Source organism: Erithacus rubecula, assembly GCF_903797595.1.
Source record: "Erithacus rubecula genome assembly, chromosome: 2".
NCBI classification, from domain to species: domain Eukaryota; kingdom Metazoa; phylum Chordata; class Aves; order Passeriformes; family Muscicapidae; genus Erithacus; species Erithacus rubecula.
The window spans coordinates 88,665,413-88,686,357 of record NC_136685.1 but is presented as its reverse complement, the minus strand read 5'-3'; the positions used below and the strand labels follow the sequence as shown (position 1 = coordinate 88,686,357).

Below are 20,945 nucleotides of genomic sequence, written 5' to 3'. Positions count from 1 at the left end.
CTGCGGGGACACACCAAGGAACAGGTTAGCCCTGGAGAGAGGAGCCGGGTGGATGTTCTGGCACAGGTAACCCTGCCAAGTCAGCATCCCAAAGGTGCGCCCAGAGTCAGCGTGACAGGGACTGCTGTCTGCCAGGTGATTGTCACAGGAGACACGGGAGCTGTGCTGCAAGAGCAGAAGCTGTGAATGCAGCCATTCAAAGTTATGTCCCTTCTATTTCACCTGATGCAGTTTCTCCTATAGCTCTAGGCAGGGGCCCAGGCTCAGCTCATGGCAATTCTACCCAGGGCAAGCCTTCAAACATTTTGTATCCCAGTTTTTCTTAGCAGGACATAATATTACAGGGTGGTTCAACACACGGCAATGAATTACCACTGAGATGCCCCAAGTGTGTAATCTGCCATACCCACAGGAGAACAGGAAAATCTATAGGTTTATTTTACTGTGTTTTACGTAGACTGTTACTAATTCCTGTGGAAAAAAAAAAAAAAAAAAAGCACTGATTTGTTTTGCTGTTAGCTTTTAGGTGTAACAGAAGGAAGTGGGAATGAACAGTCACCCACATGGAGATGTGCATCACAGGGCTTTGTAACAGGCACCAAAAAGAAGGCATCTAGAGGATTTAATTAATTCATTAGAGCAAAGGACAAAAAGCACTGATCTGGTAAGGTCAGTCTTCAAGAATTAAATGTGAAGTTCAGAAAGGCAAGGTCTGAATTAGGTTTGAAAGGTTTTGTTTATTAAAGGAATACATGTAAACACCAATACAACATAATACATGTTCAAGGAAAAAAATAATAAAAATAGAAGCGGTATTGGTTTTGTGCAATTAACTTCAGACCATGCTTCCCTTGACAAAACAATTATCTGAGTCACTGGTAATGTTACAAATACTTGTAGAATCTCAAAGGCTCATTTCTGGCAAGTCATGCTGCCACTCCTTCTACTCTCCATGATCTAGATTTCCTCACTACCAACATACTTGAAAAAAAAACATTTTGGTGTCATTAACTAAACCAAATTCTTTGCAGTGAGAGTGACTGATCATCTGGTTTCTGCCAGAACAGGGTTTTCCTTCTGCTGCTCACAGAAACCAGTTCGTGCTCCCGTGCTATCTTATCCTGCCTTTGTTTACAGTCAGCACACGGGCACAGCCTGAACACAACAGCATTTCAAAGTAACATGGAAAATACTTTATTGTACAGTTATCACCAGTCAAATGCAATGGGACAGCTCAGCACAGGCATTATCTGGTGGCTGGGCCCCAGAGCCGCAGGGAGGGAGTCAGGTGGCCGAGGGGAGGGAGCCTTTCCTTGAGCAGGAGCCCTCTGCACAGTGACAGGCAGGGCAGTGCTGGAAGGAAGCTCGGGATCAGCTTGGTCTCTGCATCAGAGATTTCCGAGCCGCTCGGCACAGGAAGTTGTTCCTGTGGCTCACCTGAGGGAGTTCCTGTTATGAAGCCAGAGGGTGGCGGGTTGAAAGGCAGTTTCTGCAAGTGATGTAATCTTGGACGGCGCTGGGCAGGCAGTGATACTAGTGACCTGCTTACAACCTGCAGTGTTGTGACAGCCCCTCTGCTGGCCCGCTGATCACAAGGAAGGGAAGAAAAAAAAAAAAAAAAAAAGAGGGGAGTGGAATAATTTAAAAAGGAAAAAAAAAAAGTTTCCAGATTTCCTTTGTTTAAGTGAAGCATTTTCCTTTTCCACTTTATTTGAATACATCAGCCTCGTGTCTAACAGATGGAGACTGTACAGATGCACTTTTGGGAGTGCCCATAAAATATACTGCTAAAATACAAATGGAAGGACACTTTTTTTTTTTTTTTTGAGTTGTAAATTCAATAATCGTTGCTGTCACCTCACTTTCCCATAGGAATTTGCCCTTTGTTCCCGGGATAAAGCTGGGCAGAAGAAGAAAAGGAGAGAAAAAAAAGTGTGCAAGCAAAAGGAATATTTAGGAAAAAACCCATGGATCCATAATATGTACATTGCAGTGTACAGCAATTGTACATCAGGAACCCATACAGGCATGGCTGCTCAGCAGCACTAGCAGCACTCAGCAAAATATTCTGCATGTCTTATATTCTTCTCCCATCCTCTAGACGTTTCTAGCAAACAAACAGGTCAGCTAATTGGCTCCTGCCCAAGTCTTACCCACCAGGGTTTGCTCAGAGATGTCACTTAGTCATTTGGCATGAGCACATCCCAGGCTTCTTCCTGTTCAAGCAGCAGAGTGGGTGAAGGCTTTGTTTGATTTATTAAGACTATTAACAAACAAACAGGGGAGTTCAGAAGCTTCCTCAAGCACAAGAACACGAGCAGAAAGGGTTTTTTCCTGAAGTAGCAGCTAAAAATAGGACACTTAGAGGAAGTAAACTTCATTAAGTGATAAAGCAGTGGCTGCGGCGATGAGAGAAGAGTTCTTCCTTTGTTATCTATATATTTATTTAGTGTTATGTGTTCTTGCTTCTTATTAGAGTGCTAAAGCAGTGTTTATCCAGCTGAGGAAGAGAAGATTTCCCTTTCGGTAGTGACTTTAACATGTAGCTCATCAAATACAACAGAGTCAAGAGTTTTAAACAGACATTGCCAGCCAACAAAGTACAACATCTGACAGCATTATTTGCCTTTTATATGCTCTTTCCAGAATGGGAAATGATATGCTATTTTCAAGACACATTCCACAGTATTATGCAACAGCTTTCTTAATTTTTAATGGATATATTATTTTTAATGTGTCAACTTTTGCATAAAGCATTTTAGTATTTTATTTAGTATTTTCTTCAGCATACACCATTAATAAATTATTTACTTTTTCTTTCCCTATCCCCCCAAGAGCTGCACTTAATATAGGGAAATGGTCTATTGAAACAATAAAAAAATACTTTCAACTGGCATAGTCTACAGACATTTCCATCACCAGACAAAGCACCAGGAGGACATTGCTGCCCCTGCTTATCTGGCAGGCTGGCAGTTCCAGGAGCTGCCTCACAAACCCTCCTTTGATGAAAGGACTCACATACACTTAGCAACCAGCTGTGGTAAAAAAATAAGCCAGCACCCTGTACAACCAGTGATTCCTGTTAAAAGTGTTCACTTTTGGCTCTGTTGCTCCAGCATCCTTTAGCCATTACGTCCAAGTGGTCTGAGACATCCAAAGGAAGCAAGTCAGGGTGCTCCTGTGCCAGAGAAACTTGCCCAGTTGACCTGAGTTTGTTCAGAGGGCACGTGTCTCTCATCTCTGCAGATCTGCCCATTCTATAAGGGCAAAAAATGGATGAGATTTGATATCTTCAACACCAGCAACGCCAGCACCAAGACGCTCCGCAGGATTAAACTGCAAAAGCTTGACATAAAAGAAAAACACACATGATTCAGTGAGTAAGAACAAAAACAACTGCTTAAAAGTTCCAGAAAGGTCTAAGGTAAGGGACATCCTACCGTTTTCCTGCTCTATGAATTACTTTCAAGAGTGCAAAAGCATACTTGAAATTCCTAAAATCCAGTAAATGGAAGAAGACTCTCCTTTCCTTGAGTCTCAGTCTTACAGTCTTCAGAGACTACTGATCACAGCATGCAATTCCCTGAAGCACTGCACACTGGGACTTCATTTTAAGTGTAACCTCATTTTAAAAAGAGACAGCAGCAGCCAGAGCCTGCATCAGTAGAACTCTGGACGCTGCTTTTGCTTCATGTTAACCTTTGCTCACACAACTGTGTTATGGCTACATCAGGGATAGTGGTCTGTAACTTTCCATTTCATAAATTTTGAGCTCATCCTAAAATATCAGGATAACATAGCCAGCTCTCCATTTCCTAAAAAAAAAAAAAAAAAAAAAAAAAAAAAAAAAAAAAAAAAGTTTTAAAGAGTCCTACAAATGGCCTAAAACTGAAAAATCAAAACCCCTGTGAAAGAAACAAAACAGCCTAATGGCTTCATGGAAATTTCCTGAAATTCAGCACCTCGTTTGCTTTTTAGTTGTACATCACATGCTGAATTCATGTGAAAAGGAAATCACAATATTTACATCTGTTTAAAGATACCAATCCATATAAAAGGGAATGCAGAGGTAAACTCCAAAGAGACTAATAAAGACACACAAACATATTTTGCAGTTTTCAAGAACTGTTTATACTCTATTCAATTACAGCCAGTACAAAGGCATGATCTCTTGCTAGCTTTTTCTGCAACAGCTAATAGGATAACTTCTCCCAGTTGTCACTTGGAAAAATGTGTATTCACATCTTGAAGAAGTCAACATCTAAGTGAGCCTACATCCATAAACATAGGAATTTACACATTTTAAGATGGCTCTGCTATTTGCAGTCATAGTGTCACACAGTAAAAGCAGCTTGCTGACAGTGAATGGTGCTGCTCTGGCATCCCCCACAAACCACAGATGCAGCCAGGGTGTCTCTGCCTTCCCTGGAAATACAGGCAGCACCAACACTGGGAAATCACACATGGTCATTTATTTTCTGGTGTTTGTCCTTCCAGAAAAACTTTAATCTCAGAAAACAAATGTAAACTGAAACAGACATCTATTGAAAAGTGACACTGAATATTTTGTTGGTAGCAGAAGTTGAAGGCTCCTGAAAAAAAAACCAACCTGAGTGCAAAATACCAAACCAACATCAAAAAACAACTTTATCTTTCAGCAGAAACAAACAAATCTCTGTTTTTCAGATGCTGGCTTAATGAAGAAGATGTTTACCATGAAGTCACCTGGACTGGAAGCCACAGCAGGAGACAACGCCTGACACGATTTTCTGTATAGCTGAACACTGATCCCAGAGAGTTACTCTGTGATGTTCTGACCTGTTTACCCTTGGCAGTGGGGGGAAGGAAAGTTGCAATGACAAATTGCTATCCATGCCAAGAGAGCTCTCTTCCTTTTCCTGACAAGGCTTCCTCAACAATGAATGGCAGCTTCCTTGGATAGTCACACAACAAAAATGTGATTTACTGCTCCATATAGCCAAACCTTCACCAGATAAGTCACCACCCTACACTAGACAGCTTGACCTAACAGGCACTGGGGAGACTGCTCTCTGAACAGACATGGCCTTGTAACACAGCTGTGAGTGGCAGAAATACATGTGCCACTTAAACCCACCAGTGGCAAAAGACCCATCCTTTGGCATATGTAAAAAGAGGGAATACATTAGTCTACAGCAAAAAAAAAATCCTGCACTGTCAGGAACACATGGACTGGACTACTTCATTTGTCTTCTAGTCTTAATGGGAGGAATTCCCTTCATTAAATGCAATTTTGCTTTCCCTCAGCTATTTGTCTCTTATAGCATCTGCAGACTATATAAAAATGGGATTTTTCTTCAGTCATTTCCTACCTTTGCCAGAAATACAAAGACATGTACTTTCACCTTCAATGATTTCATGTCACTTAGTCAAAATAGGTGGTGTCCAAATGTACAGTTCTATTTCCACTAATCATTTCACAGTAACAGCACAGAAATCCACCTGTCACTGGGTGTTTCCACTCACTGAATTTTCAAAATCTGTTTCCTTTGTTTTCTTCAAGAAATACTTTGTCCACTCTGCTCTGTTCAAAACTATATATAAGTCATGCCATTATTTATGCATCCACTAGCAAGATCCTCTTCAAAGCTGAACAACACAATTCACATATATCACTTATTCTTCTCAAGTGGAACAGGTCAGATTTAGGCACCACTTCCACAGTTATGTCAAAATTAACTAAAAGGAAGATTGCACTAAGTGAATATCAAGACCCTGTAGTGTAAGTTCAGTTATGACTACCTAAAGCTAAGAGTAAACTAAAACCATCAAACAGTACTATTCCCATTAATTTTAAAATGGTGTATCAGTTTAGAAGTTTGTCTGTATTTTACAATTTCTCACCTTTTGTCCAACCTACCACTTATCTTCTGGCTACAAAAGTCATTGGATTCACCATTGAAAGTACTTTTCTTAACAAATGGCATCCAGAAGGTTTCCTGGAGGAGAGCTACAGACTTTCAACCACAGCGAGGTCATAATTTCTAATCAGAGTGCTACAGGTTTCATAGCACTTTGAGTTATCTTGCTGAATTGGCATCAGCATTTTTTACTTTAGTTCATTACAAATGTTTCCACGAACATTTAGGGCAGAATTCCTAAAGTGTTCATGTATCACCAGCAGGTGTTTCCAAAGCATTTGCCAAACTTGTTCTTTGAAGAAACGGCAAAGCACTCCAGCTTTCTACAGACCCAGCTGGCAGCAGAAGTCAAAGTTTGCAAATGCAACAAAACAACCAGGCAAAATTCATCAGTGCTGACAAAAGAGCCATCCATGTTCCTATCAGCAGCTTTCTGGCTTCACATTTACTTCACCAGAACAAATTAGGTAGGTAAGTATTCATCCCATCCACACATGCACATAGAGAAAACAAATTCTCCCCTCATGTACCTGCTGAATCAGTGATCTGGCCTCCTTCGATACATGGTCTGGTATACTCAAAGAAGTGTGAGTGTTTATTCCTGATGGATGGCACTCAACCAGAGACTGGAGGAGAAAAGGAAAAATGGAAAAAATTAATCAAAGCAGGAAGGCATATTTATTTATTTCAAAATTGCAGTGTTGGATTATCTCCTAATATCCATGCAAATTTGACACACAAAGCCAAAATTCAGTGCTTCCTAATATGAAGTACTGGTTCTGGGAGCAATGTCTACAGGTGCTGATGAGCTCCCTGAGATTCAGTTTTAGAACATTTACATCTTAAAGCTGTTCTAATACTCAAATTTGAAGAGCCTGGGAATTTGGTGGACTTTGCTTTCTTCATGCAGAGCTGTTAACCAATCACCAGTTTGATTTGGCAGAGTACTCCTTGTCTCAAAATACTGAATTAATGTGTAAGAGCAACATATGGCTTCTACACAGTCTCAGGAAATAATACTGGAAGTATTAGGGCAAAAGTTTTGTACATGTACAGATGGAATGTTAGAGAACTTGGATTTCACTGTAGCTAAGAGGTTAGAATAGTTTTGGTTATTTTTTTAGTCTTTAGTTTGGTACAGCTCCATTAAGTTGTCCTGCTGAAGGCTGAGCATATTTTGTTTCTCTGGTCCCATGCAGACTAAGCAAATTGAGAGTGCTCAGGTTGGCAGAGCTCACCTGAGAAACACAGTCAAGGGAATCACACCTGGGCACACCACTTGTGACAAACTACTGGCCAAAAGTCACTTTTATCAAGTCACTTGCCCCCAGCCCTACCTTCCCAGTGAGGAGTTCAAAAAGAATGGCACCCAGGCTCCACCAGTCACAGGCTTCTGTCTCTTCTAGGATAGCACCAACCTCTAAACATGAGACATTTCAATTAATATTAAAAAGGTCAGTTACACCTTCAAAATTAACATATATTTACAAGGTGACTGCTTAATGCTGACAGAACATATACTAAATACCACAGAGCTTTCATTATGCCTGCAATTTAGTTAGCCCTTTAGCCACCTACAGATTGCATTGTTCAAGCACAGCAACACCATACATTTCATGCATAATTTGTCTTTTCCATGCACACATAGGCACTTTCAAGACTTGTAGACATTGCAGTTATGATTTTTCTATTCTGGAAAAAACTGGACAATGACAGACAGTAAAGCAAAGCATATTTAGAGAATTTACCCTGGCCAGAAGAGCTGGATAGATAGGAGTTCAGGAGTGGCCTAAAACACCCAAAAAGCAGCACAAGGGAGGGTGTAGTAATATACTCCATGCCTCAGTTTTGTCTTAGAGGACAGGATTTGTCTCATGGCTAACCCACACCCTTTACTGGGATCACCATGGGAGGCTTTTCACAATGGTCTCAGAGATATCAAATCTACTTCCCACAGCATAACCACAGCCAGTAACTTTGTGTTGCTACAGCCCAGCCCAAACTGTACATTGGGATGAAAAGTTGTTTCCCCTTGCATCCAACACAATACTGCTATAGCTGCACAGGCACAAGAGACAGCAGGGAGGGGAGATGGGGGTGACAATCCCTGGCCATACACACACACCTATTCAGTAGCATGATGCATGCAGAAAGTTTGGCCATCACTGACTCAGGCTTTAAAGTACAAAAATTATTAAATACACACATACCACACTGTCTGCTCTGAAACAGGCAGAAAACCAGATTGTAATGAAGATTAAATCTTCATTTTGATTGTCAAAAAAATGCCGAAGCTGTACTAAATTAACTTTGGTGGCAAAAGCCATACCAGCTCCCCAGCAGAGGACAAGAATTAGCATACAGTCACATAGCTATTGCTGTGAAAAGCAGTGCAGCACGGGCAGAAAAATCCTGCTCATCATTTCCTGGAGCTTAGCATGAGCATGGCCAAGGAGAGCTCCAGATGAGTCCCAGCCCAGAGTCAGGGAGAGGGACCAGAGCTCCCCAGAGGCAGGGAAGCACAGTCACGCTGAGCTCAGGGATGTGCAGAGGGCTGCCACACAAGCTGGAAGAGGCTCAGCACCTCACAGAACTCAGCTCAGGCTGCTGTTGCAAGAAAGGATGGCTCAGACATCATTTTTTGAGGTAGCACATCCCTCACATTGAAAAGTTTACTCCATTTAATGGACTTGGAATGAATGATATGTCACTATAAGGGTGCCACACATCAGAATTTATTCTGCTCCTCACAGATGAATACTCCTATCAGCACCAAGAAACTTTTACAGAGATGTAACAGCAACCACATGAGGAACTGTATCAGGATAGTTACATGCATTTTTAAAATGCTTTAAGATCCCATGCGAGCACCCAGATGAAGCTGAAATTACAGTAAATTGAGAGAATTTGTGTAAAAATCAACATCTGTTCTTGCAATTTAATTTTAAAGTCCTTCAGAAAGGCAGATCTAGGTAACTATCCTGTAAAAAAGAAAAAACATAAAAACCCCAAAGTTGGGCCTTTCCACACAAACCAGCTGCTGAAAGGTTTTCACAGCATTTCTCAGTGAAACCTACTAAACTGAACTTTTCAGTTCAAGGCATCTTTCTTCCCAAAAGTGAAGATTTCTATTTTTTAATTAAATTCCACACTAATTACAGAATAAGGAGAGCAAAGCCAAGAATTAATAAGATTGACTACTACATTCTCAGTTCCATTAATTATCCTATATTGACACACCTGAAATTTACCTGAAATTTTTGAATAATGCCACAGAAGGAATAACCCAATTTTCCCAAAGGCGTTCATTGGGAATGGGCCTCATGAGTTACAGCCCAACAGAAAAAAAAAATAACTTAAATGTGAAAAAAAAATATCATTCAGAGTACAGGGAAAATAAATTTAAAAAAAAAATACTCAGTTTTGGTGTTATTTCCCTTTATATTCACAAACAGAAATGCTGCTGATCCAATTCTCTAAAGAACCAAAGTTCCACTGCCTTCTCTCTCAGAACTGTTCATTACAGGAAGCAGAACTGATGAAGAAAATGGACACATACAGAAAAAGAGTCAAAAAGCAAACCACAGTCCACTTCCTCAATATCCAAGCCCATATTTTCAATTGGAAGTACACTTTCAATATTTGTCAAGCCAAAACAAATGTCACTGCAGTTCTCTGACAAGAACAGCACTGAATTCTTCCATCCACTTTTGGCCATGACCAAAATGACATGAATGGAATAAATTAAGAACAGGCAAGTAACACAGATTTCTGCCAGGGCTGAAGGGTTCTGCCTGGGCTCTCATGCACAGCAGAAGTTGCATGACAAATCATCTGAACCAACACAGAACAGAAAATGGAAAACTCAGCTGAGGGTAACACCTGAGTCCCGTTTTTTAATAAAAACTAAATTTTAGCTCAACTTCTTTCCTATTATGCAATGTCTGCCTTCCAGCTGCTTTCCCTAGGTTCCAAAGTTTCCTTATTTCAGGTTAAAATAAATATTTTCCTTAAAAAAAAAAAAACAAAAACAAAGAAAATTTTCAAATCACTGTATACTTCAAATAAACATGTGTTGTTTACATTTCCTTACTTCGAAAAGGTCACACGACTTCTGATGCAATACTGATCTTAATAAGTCCAGGATACCACATCAATATTACTGCACTTTATCTTGACTAAACATCATGGGAAAATTTAGAAACTGTAGATTGTGAAGTGCTTTTGAGGGACATAGAGTAGCTGGCTAATGTAATATACCACACAGGGCATATGCTTTTTTTAAAGCTTCAATATTGCAATAAATCTGAACTACAATATCTGCCTTCACTAAGAAAACATTTTCATCTCAATCCATCAGCAAAGTAATTTAGACAATAAATGGTAGTGACACATAAGCTTAAGTGAATAACATGAGGATATTTGTGCCAAATCTTTCCTTCATGAACCTTGAAATCAAGGACCTTACTCGGACTTGTACAAAAATAAACATGTGTACACATGTACACAGTGCTGGTGCTTCTAGGACTGGCAGAACAACATTTGCAAAAAAAAAATGCTGTTCACATCATCCTCAAATAGAAAATCAGAGAAATAATAAAGTAAGGTGAAAAAGAAGTCAATAGCTCTTCCAATTTCACTGCAATTTCATTAAAGAGAGAGCTTTCCTCTTTCTCCCTTCCCAAAGCATGGCCATGACATCCAGCACCAAGCAGCACAAGTCAACAGCAGTGCTAAATTCCTGCACAAAGCAATTCCAACAGCAGCCGCTGGGATAAGGGAAGGGAAGGGAAGGAGATTTGTAAAATGCTCTCAGGTTTAGACAGAGACAGATGGTGTGGGTAAACACCTTCACTCCCTGCACTGCCCTCCTTCCAGAGCAGCTGGTCTCAACTGAAAGGCCATTTCTTTATGGTTTCCATACTTATCTCAATATTTGCATTATACACAGCAATACCTTACTTCCTGATAAGGGAGACATAGCTGACAACACTCTGTATTTACACAGAAGTGCCAGTTCTGAAGAAAAAGCAGAACTTCCCTTCTCCTGAACACATATTCTCAATAAAGCTATCGATGGCCAACCAAGGCTTATTTTCTCATTCTTTACACAGCACCTTAAATTGAAATAAATACCCTTCTTGCTGAAGGATTTCAAAGGCTTTTACTACCACACCTGCCACATTTTCTTCCAAAACCAGTTTCCTCCAGGGCTGATACTCATGCCTCATGACCAGTACACACAAATAGTTAACATGGAAGAAGCCAGGCTTACAGGAGGCCTTAGACATTCACTGTGTAACTCAAGCCAGATGGCTTGTGAATCACCAAGAACAAAAACTTAATCAAAAATTTTGTAGGAGAAACTGTAATATCAAAAAAAAAAAAATTAAAAAAAAAAAGCATCTCCAGTCAGCTCACAGGAAAACTGGCTCTAGGTGATGTAGTGCTTCCCCAGACACCTAGGAGTCAGGAAAGGCTTTGCACTTAAACTGTTTCATGAATTTAAGAAGGGCAGATTGCTAAGAATTTCAAAACCTGAGGACGCCCTTTTCCTTATCCCACACTCCAAGCAGAAACAGCATACTCTCAAGTATCATTTCTGCACTGATAAGAAAATAAGGAGACCCATCTGAACAACCATCACATGTCTGAAACTGTTCATGAGGAATTGGACTTGTTCAACATCCTGAAAAGAAATACATTTTCCCCTTCTGTGGCCATTAAGATAAACATTGCATGAAAAACCATTAGAGACTCTAGAAATTCTATTTACCTTACACTCACTTAATTTCAAAATATTACCATTTTATCATATTTTGATATCTATATATGTAAAGAAACATTTGCAGAGAATCAACTAAAATAACTCCAAGCTAATTCACTCTCATCAGACTCAGTCAGCCAAAGATACTGTAAGATACAGACACTAAATAAAACATCCCACAAGCAATCTGGCCATAATGCTTTGCCTAAAATGCTTCAGCAATTTATAAAGCACAGTATTGAACCATCTATATTTAAGTATAAGAAGTTTATCATGGTCTTTAAACAATAAAGTAGTGAGGCAAGTCCAATGAACATTTGCTAAGATCAAATGGAGTATGAAAATAGGAAGTTTGATTTAAAAATTATTCAAAAACATATGAGCATTGATGTTCCTCTTTAGAGAAAAAAAAAATAGAGGGAACTGTGCTCTTTCTTTCTTTTAGCAGCCCAAGATGGAATCAAAACTTCCTCTAAAATAATCATGTGATAAAAGAGACAAAGTTTTATTACTGTTCTGTTATCAAAACAAAGCAAACATTAATTAACCTCCCACTCGCTCAGTTTATTTCCACAAGGCATCTTGTATACTATCCTCAAGGTTAAGTCCCATCTGTAATATTAATACTACTACTAATAATAGACATAAATAAACACAGGTAAAGCACAGTTTCTTCTGGAGTTAACAACTGACTTTTATGATAGCCAGATGAACACATCAGATTTTTACAAATCCACAGCTTGGGTACATCTTACTGCTTATTCTAGTTACAGAGTCTCAGAAAAACCACAAGACCATGTACTTCACCTGAAACACATAGTGCACTTACAACAAGCCTGAGATCAGACTTTTTCAGAAAGTACCTGATGCTCTCCCCAGACCTATGCTTTCAATTACCAACTCCAAGATCACGGCATTCTGCTATTCTGGGAGCAGTCAGTTGTCGTTGTTTTCTGTGGGGCACTCTGGGGTCCTTAGAGGGCTGTCCCACTCCCAGTGGTGGCTGTCAAACTGTGACTCTCAGCCTCACAGGAATCAGTACTTTTTCTGCACCTTCAGACCTTGTTCATACCAGCCATGTATTTTTCATGTTGATGTTTGATCCTGTTTCCTATTGCAGGGCTTTTTGAATCAAGCTAGCCCTTTCTGATTTTGATGCCCAAAGCTCCTTCACCTATCCAGATTTTTTCTTGTCTTTTTAGGATAATCCTGAGACATTAATGTCACACAAAAATCTAGGACAAAGTCAGAGATAAAAAGCAGGAAGTCCAGTCTTACACTATAACCATGAGACCAGCCCACCCCTCGACACCTCTCAGGGTCAATGGCACTTTAATCTACCACAGTTATTTTGCTTCTTAAACAATCTACTCAAATTAAATTACTATAATACAGAACAGCAGATTTAATGAGTGCTTGCAAACTCCTACTGAAAAACACATACACAAATAATATGCAGGCTTTCCTGCATCAAATGTCTATTTGGTAAACAGAGGCAAATAATCTTTTTCCTTATTCAGTAAATAAAAATTATAGCATGCAGGCTAATAATATCAACTAGCAATTTTTATTTTCATGCCATATATTTTAGGTGACCAGATGCACTTTGCATCTGTATTTTCAATTGTTTAAGAGCAAAAGTGACATCTTCATTTGAGAGTAGAAAAATCAGGTTGCACATTGAAACATTTTTGTCTTTTTTGAACAAAATAATTTACACACAAAACCTTCTTTTTGCTTAGGTTTTGCACTGTGAACAAGTAACAGCAGGTTACATAAAACCAAATTTACCATATATTTATGTGTAGGCTTCTGTGGTTGCTAGTTTGTGTAAATAAGGCTTGATTATAGCACACAGCTTATGAAAGCATCAGAATAATACGATGCATTACTGATGGCCAGTTTCCTACTTACATTTTCTATGAAGCTAAGATCCCTTTGGCTTTAGAATCTCAAGCAGTTTTTAGTACACACAGTCTGGTAAAAACTTGTTGTTTAAACAAAAAAGAAGACAGACTCTAAAGGCAGCCCAGTTCTGAAACCTCATCCTCCAAAAACACTACAGGGATGCAACAGAAAGCATCCCCGCTGCTGGAACAAGGACTCAGGGAGTGTAAATAAAACATCTCATTCACACATCATATTCACACAAGATGTCAGACCAGCAAGTTGCTTCCACAACATGACACTTCACAGGTTAGACTGAAGAAGTAACTTAAAGATTTCTCTTCAGGAGAAAATTCTCAATTTAAATCTGTTTTACCCAAAGACAGCTCCAAGTAGGCAATGGCTGTAGACAATTCTGTCTTTCTCACAGGTATTCAGCATACTGAGAAGGGTTTTCTTAAAAAAAAAAGTTACCAATTTTATTTTTAAAATTGCGACCGTCAAGAATGGAATACAATTATTACTGTATTTAAAAGTTAACAACCCTTTATATTTAAGATCACAATGTTGGCAAAACCAATACTTAAAATAACAGAAGGTGATAATTTGCATTTCAAAATTCATCTATCTTGCTTTTCTCTCAATTAGACCAAAACATGTTGATTCACAGGTTTGTGTGTGTGTGTGTGTTTCTTTTTTAAACTTATTTATAGAGCAGAATAATGGCCCCCCTGCTAGGCTGGCATTTGCTCAAGTTTCTGTCCATGTAAATTGAATCTGTTACTGGAATTTTCCCCCCTTCAGAATACCAAGGCACATTAACCAAGAGATAAAGAGATACATGCCTGATATTATCAGCCACCAGGCAGGTGGATAAAGCAAGGGATTTTTTGTTAGTTTTTGTGGGGATTTTTTGGACAAATATGTGATAAGAGTTCTCAGGGGGCATGGAGAGCAAAGGGCTGTTTAAACAGAAGTGAATCATTCTCATCTGATCTGCTAATAACTTTGTATTCAGACATCAGCTGCTCAGCACACTTTAAAATGTTTGGAAAACAAAATTATTATAAAGAGGAGAAAAGTTAAAGGAAACAAAACACATAAACCTCACAGCAGTCACCTTAGCCATCTTAACACAGCCAAAATTCTCAGTTACAAGTGCTTAATTTCTTCTTTAAAAGCAAAGGTCATTCTTGGCCAAACCCCCCACAGTTTTACTTGAAGTGGTGTGGAGTTTATATGGCATGATTTATAATCCAACGTTTCCCTTGTGAATTAGAGAAACAACGTTGACTTATCATAGGTGAACAGCAAAGATTTAATTTGGCCATTAATCAAAGTATCGCACAGGCACTACTTTTAAGCATCTGCAGACAGCTTTGCTGGCACCCGAGCTGGTCCAGGAACTTTTGTTTTTTTAAACTGAGCAGAACTGCAGAGCAGTAAAGAGTCACCCAGCCACACCAGCAGATCCAACAGCACCGTCAGACACGGCGAGCCCGCGATCACAAGCGGTGATGTGGGAATCGCTGGAAATGAGCCGCGTGTTGGGTCGGCAGCGCTCGGGAGAAGCGACGCGGGCTCGGGGCAGCGGTGCGGCAGCAGCATCCACTGATGGTGCAATGCCACCTCCCGTCGGCCGCGGGCAAGCGCCGCTCCTGCAGCTGCTGCAGCCCTGCTCCTGCACCATGCACAATGACAACCGCTGCTCCACACAAAACTAATTGCACCCGCAGGCAGCGGGATGCAGCTTTTCAAACTGCTCCCTTCCCTCGTCTTCTCGACACTTCTGCATTCATAATCGTTGCAGTCGTTCTGTTATTTTGTATATGCACTGCAAAATGTCTTTTTGACAAATTGCCTCTCCGCTTTTCGTGGGACAACAGGAGCTGAACTTCACCAGGGCAGGGATATGATCGCTGTCACTGTACTGACACTGCCTTGCTTTACCTTAATGCAAGGTGCACAGAAAGCCTTAAACACAAAATCCTAGATCCTGCAAGCAACTTCCACCTCCATTCTCCCTTGGCTCTGAAAAGCTACAATATTATCCCTAGCCCATCCAGCAATTAGTTTTCAATACATAATTTGTAGAATTTAGACTTCTTGTTTTTCTTCAACAAATAAAACAACTTGAGATTTAAATACCTCTTCATGCACTTCACTGCAAATCACTTTATAACTTACAGTGCAGAAAAGCAGCATCTGAAACCTCGACAACTGAAAAGACACAATTGTTTCAAACACATTTAAAATTTTCCTATAACTCTGCAATACCATTTCCTACCTATTTCAAACTGAAGACATCCTGCAATGCGTTTATATTTCACATCCATCCTCCCCTTTTTCTGCCTCCAAAATTTGCTCCTCAAAAATCAATGCAGAATAAGAACTGCAGCCCCAAACTCATTATGTTGGTCTCCAACAGCAGACCCTAAAAAGCAATGATTACTGATAGCCACCTTCCCCTTCTTGCATATGTTGAAAGAGTGCACTAAATTGTTGAAATTGGGTAGCATACAAGTTATCATATCCAAATCTGTTCTATATTGAGCCCTGTTAAAAACACACAGGAAGTGAAACACAAAATTTTTACATGTCAAGTTTCACTGCATCCTTCAAGCAGGAGAGAAAAGGAGAAAGAAGGCTGACTACCCAGAGGCAGGGCAACACAGCACATAATCCTGAAAACACCAGGAAAATGCAAGATAAAGACTCACTTTGAGTCATTTATTTTGGACTTCGTGTTTTATTATAGTAAGAAATCACAAGACCTGATAAAATTCTGGAAATATAATTCTTCACCTCTACAAAACTACAGCATTTCCCTCAGCAGAAAAAAAACAAGTTGTGAAAAACACTTTTATTAAAAAGAAACTTAAAAATAACTAAAACCTTAAAAAATTGTTCCTAGTGTACTGAACTGAAGCACAAATATATTTCAAAATCCTTATTTCAAGAAGCAGCTTGAGGAACAACCCTTTTGTAATAAAGGGCTTCCAGGGACATGGTACACTCCTCAAAATTTAAAAAAAAAATTATTATCAAAATGAAGCTTTTTTCTCCCCCTGTAATTCTGGAACCTAGAGAAAGCTTATTAACGTGATTATTTTTTTAACACTGGTCAAAAGTTCTAAAGCAACATTTACCAGCTGCAGTGTACTAAGAAACTGCCGTGGACTCAGCTACTTTTTTTTTTGATACATTATGATACTGAATCATTCCTCATAATAGAACAGCACTTGGCTCCAAAATATATTTTGTGCTGCTAAGTTATATCAAGTATTTCTCTCCTACTAAAAATTAGCACATAACAGCTACACTAAAGCAGAAGCATGCTTCACAGAGATAACATTAAGATCAAGAATCATGGAGCAGTACCAATTCATCCACCTTGAATCTATGTAACACTTGCATTTGCAAATCTTCACCTTGCAGCTCACCAGTTGCAGAGACACAAAAGCAAATGCAGCCTGGGGTAGGGCAGAGAGGGCAGAGAAGGCAGAGAGGGGAGGGCAACTTCAGCAAAAAAAGCCCGGATGGATACCACACCTGTGCTGTGAGGTGGAAATAATGACAGCGTGGAAAACTTTATTCTTGCATTCAGGGACTTCTAAATATTATTTCAACTGCTCCCTAAACACTTAATTACTGCAGGAGTTGGCTGGTTGGGGCTTAGGGGGCAAAAGAAGCCTCTCTTTGGATCCTCATTAAAGTACAGAAAAATTAAGCTTTGACTTTCACAGCTCATTAATGATGACAGGGTGGGAAAAGGCTGCACGTCCATCTTTGCTAGAACACAACTGGAGAGTGCTTTGTTCGAGGCTGGGTTAGGGAGGCAGGAAAACACCTCCCTCTAACAGGTTGTCACACATGTTGGCAACCAGGAAAACCATCTATTTAACAAACACAGTAATTGCTGGGATTCCTCAATTATCTTGTTCTTGAATAAAAGTGGCATGAGAATAGAACGAAGGTGTTTGGTTTACTTTGATAGGTGAAAAGAATTATTTTCTGCAATACCTGCCCTTTTGACTCATGCAGAAAATATTTTATTTCTTATTTATCTCAAGAAGCTGACATTCAAAGTTTGTTGAGAACCTACCACCTTTATTCACAGAGGCAGTTCCTTGCTGCATTTCAATTGCAGAACAAAAACACAGAAGAAACACCTGATGCCAAACCAAATTCAGAACTTCCATGGTTGGTAACTCTTATTCTAAATTTTTCTAAGCACATTTGCAGACTCTGAGCTTGAGGACTATCTGCATGGCAAGTTGCAATGCCTGGCCAGACCACGCACTCAGCAGAAAGTCATGTTGGCATTTCAAAACAGGAATAAAAACAGTAATTTCAACTCCAAACGCAGCTTTTATAACTATGAAAATTTTAAAATATGAAGCTGTATGTGAAACACCTGATTTTTGGCTGTCACTACCAAAAATCACAGACCACTATATTAGCAGAAAATAAATTGGGGAAAGAAAAAGAGGGAGGGCTCAGTTTCAAGTGCCATCCTTGCTATAAAAACCCAAGAGATACTGATTTTATCACCCTCATGATTGATGAAAGCAGTTCTAAGGAAAGAGCTCTCTAAACTATTTCAAAGCCCACTGCAGCGCATCAAAAATGTCAGAGGCATCTGAGCCTGTTAGAGTTGTATTTTTCAAACCTCTGTGGTTCTCCCCCCACCACCCATGTCCTTTGCATGTACAAACTTTTGTATTTTTAAGGGTCTTAGTGTCACCTTTTCAGTCTCATTTGCTCTTTTCATTTACCAGGATGTGCTCACCCACAGGAAATAACTGGAAGAAAACAGAACATTCCTAACTTGCTTAAATAAGACATTCAGTAGAATTACACATTATGAAAATGACATAACAAACACCACCACAGTTCAACAATAAAGCAGTTATGAGCCCTGTAGCTTTTTAAGACATTAAGGAAAAGAAGCAAAGAAAACTCAGATATTGCATGATCTCAAGCTGTATGCTACAGAGACTACATGAGAAAATGAAAGCTGCTAATCTACTTTCCAAGTGAAACATTGTAGGTGATTGCTCTAACCTGGGGCACAGTACATTCTCTCTATGGCATCGTTGTCACAGGAATCTTCAACCTCCCTCCACCTGCTAAAATACGTTAGCTGAATGTGTCCTAAAAACAAAACGACAGGAGAAATCAAAACATTTTTCCCTTCCATTTTCTGCAGAAGTGAACTGTAATTACTCCTTTTGTAGCTAAAAACAGTATCATTAAGAATAATGGCATCATTAAGTACTAGAAGCTATTACTGGGGGTGAATTTGCTGCACTGATAATGAAGCTCTAGACAGGAAATGAAGATACTAATTACAAGATAAAACGCCTACTCAGTTAATTGGAAGCAACAGCGAATAAAAAGAAATGCATTTGCAAAAGTTCCTGACCTCTATCATTCAATAAGATGTTGTTTGGGTTCAAATCGCGGCACACAATTCCTTCTCTATGTAAAGCATCAAGGGCTACCACCATTTCAGCTGCCCATCTTTGAATGCAATCCTCTGGGATATTAAACCTGGAGGTTAGCGCTAATCTTTCGTCGAGGTCCTGAAAAATTTGATGTATTTCCTTCTGCCCTGCTCCTGCTATTTTGTCTTCCTTCTGTGGTGCAGTCTTTTTACTTTCAGCTGCTGGTGACATAGCTGAGTCTGCCTCCCCTTTCCCACAATCTTCAGTTTGGCTGGAAAACAGCGGCATTCCTTCATTCCTTAGCACGTCTGTGTCCAAGCTAACCTCTTGAGCACCTGAGAGCGGGTTGGAAATACATGAACTTTCTTCTTTGCTCATCATGTTTAAGGAGCAGGCCCCAAGCTCTTGGAGCAGAGGCCCATCTTCTGAAGCACCTACCTCTTGGTCAGATGTAAAGAAGGTCCCAAGAGCTCCCTGAGTGACACTGCTTTGCTCATTTGCTTCCTGGTGGGCAGGATCTGGTGCCACATGATTTAGTTCTTGATCAAATGCTTTGCATGGCTCTGCAGAATTATTTAATTGCAAGACATCAGGTGTTTCTAACAACTTTAATTCTGACATGTCCCTATCAGATTTTGTAAACTTTGCTGGCCTTGACACAGCTGGCTCCTCTGTTTCATCAGACATGCCTGGTAAGTTTATGAGCAGATCAGGCCTTCCTTCATCAATGCTATTCACATCATCAAAAGCAGCATCCTTAAAGGAGATAACTGGCACAGAGTCATTGGAACCCCTGCTCATGGTGTCATGAGCTTTCACACCCATTTTACTCTCCAGGGCATCCAAGCTTCTGTCATGATCTGGGACAGAAAATAATGGCTTTAAAGGCTCTGATTTCAGGTTATATAATTTTTCTCCAAACTCAAGCCCCAGGAGCTCACTAGTGCTATCTTTGCTGTCTATCCTGAAGAGCTCCATGGGGCTATTTTTGGATCTAGTTAACGAGTCCAGTATCCTGGTAGGGCTGGCTATTTCCGGCTCGGCATCGTCGATGAACAGCTTTCGCTCCTGAGGCGCAATCTGGGAGGTGAAGCTGTCAGTGCCATCAACACTGCACCTCTGCAAGGAACTCCTCCCCTTGCTATGCAGCCCTTCACTCTCCACTTTAGCCACTGGTTCTTCATTTAGGGAACCAGAGTCAATTTTTTCCTGCCCATATTCATTGCACAACGTTAAGTAACTAGTGGTGCACTCTTCTTCTGAGCTGGATGCTGAGTCCATCCACTTGGAACTCTCCTGACCATCTTCCTGGTTGCTGCTGTCATCCTGAGAGCTTGGTGTCAGGCTGCTCCTCAGTGGGACCACCTTCAGCATGCTCTCCCCATAGCTTTCTCTGGAATCAGTGCTGCTACCAGGCTCTTTAGGACTAGGTGTCGGCTGCTCCAGGTAAATTTTAGTTGAACTGGATGTTCTGGATTCAGGAATTTCAAAGCTCTCTTCAGGACTTCTGTTTAGGAACTTACTGACATAAGACCATAGTTTCCCTCCTGAAAAAAAAAAAAAAAAAAAAAAAAAAAAAAAGAAAGAAAAGGAGAAAAGGGAGGAGATCTCTTAATTTCACTCGAAATAGAGGTTTTTTATGAAACAGGAAAATATCCTCACTGTCACTACACACGACACCTTTAAGTCCACAAAGTTATTTGGATCTGCTACCTCAGAAATAATTACAGGAACCACAACTGGCTTTTCACATAGATTTGTATTATTACATAAATATTTAAAGAGCTGCATCTGAGACTAAGCTGCTGCTTTTTTGTTTTTAAACTTCAGTAAAGTCTCATTTCAGAGTTTGTCTCAAGTTGCACAGTGGTCACTACTCTCCACCTGCTGCCTCAAAAGAAGCAAAAACTAGGGAAGATCAAATTATTTAGTGCCCATCAC

At 39.9% G+C, this 20,945-nt stretch overlaps 1 protein-coding gene across 1 annotated transcript in view; it reads right to left on the bottom strand.

The window, feature by feature from the left end:
- Positions 1-717: 717 nt before the first annotated feature.
- Positions 718-20,945, bottom strand: part of RPS6KC1 (ribosomal protein S6 kinase C1) — an 85,123-nt gene continuing 64,895 nt past the window's right edge. The window contains exons 12-16 of the mRNA XM_079299037.1: positions 18,983-20,551; positions 18,622-18,711; positions 7,238-7,320; positions 6,431-6,526; positions 718-3,345 (exon numbers count right to left, since the gene is read on the bottom strand). Of these exons, the coding sequence (XP_079155163.1) occupies positions 3,235-3,345; positions 6,431-6,526; positions 7,238-7,320; positions 18,622-18,711; positions 18,983-20,551 (1,949 nt within the window). The 3' untranslated portion in view covers positions 718-3,234. The remainder of the gene's footprint in view (positions 3,346-6,430; positions 6,527-7,237; positions 7,321-18,621; positions 18,712-18,982; positions 20,552-20,945) is intronic.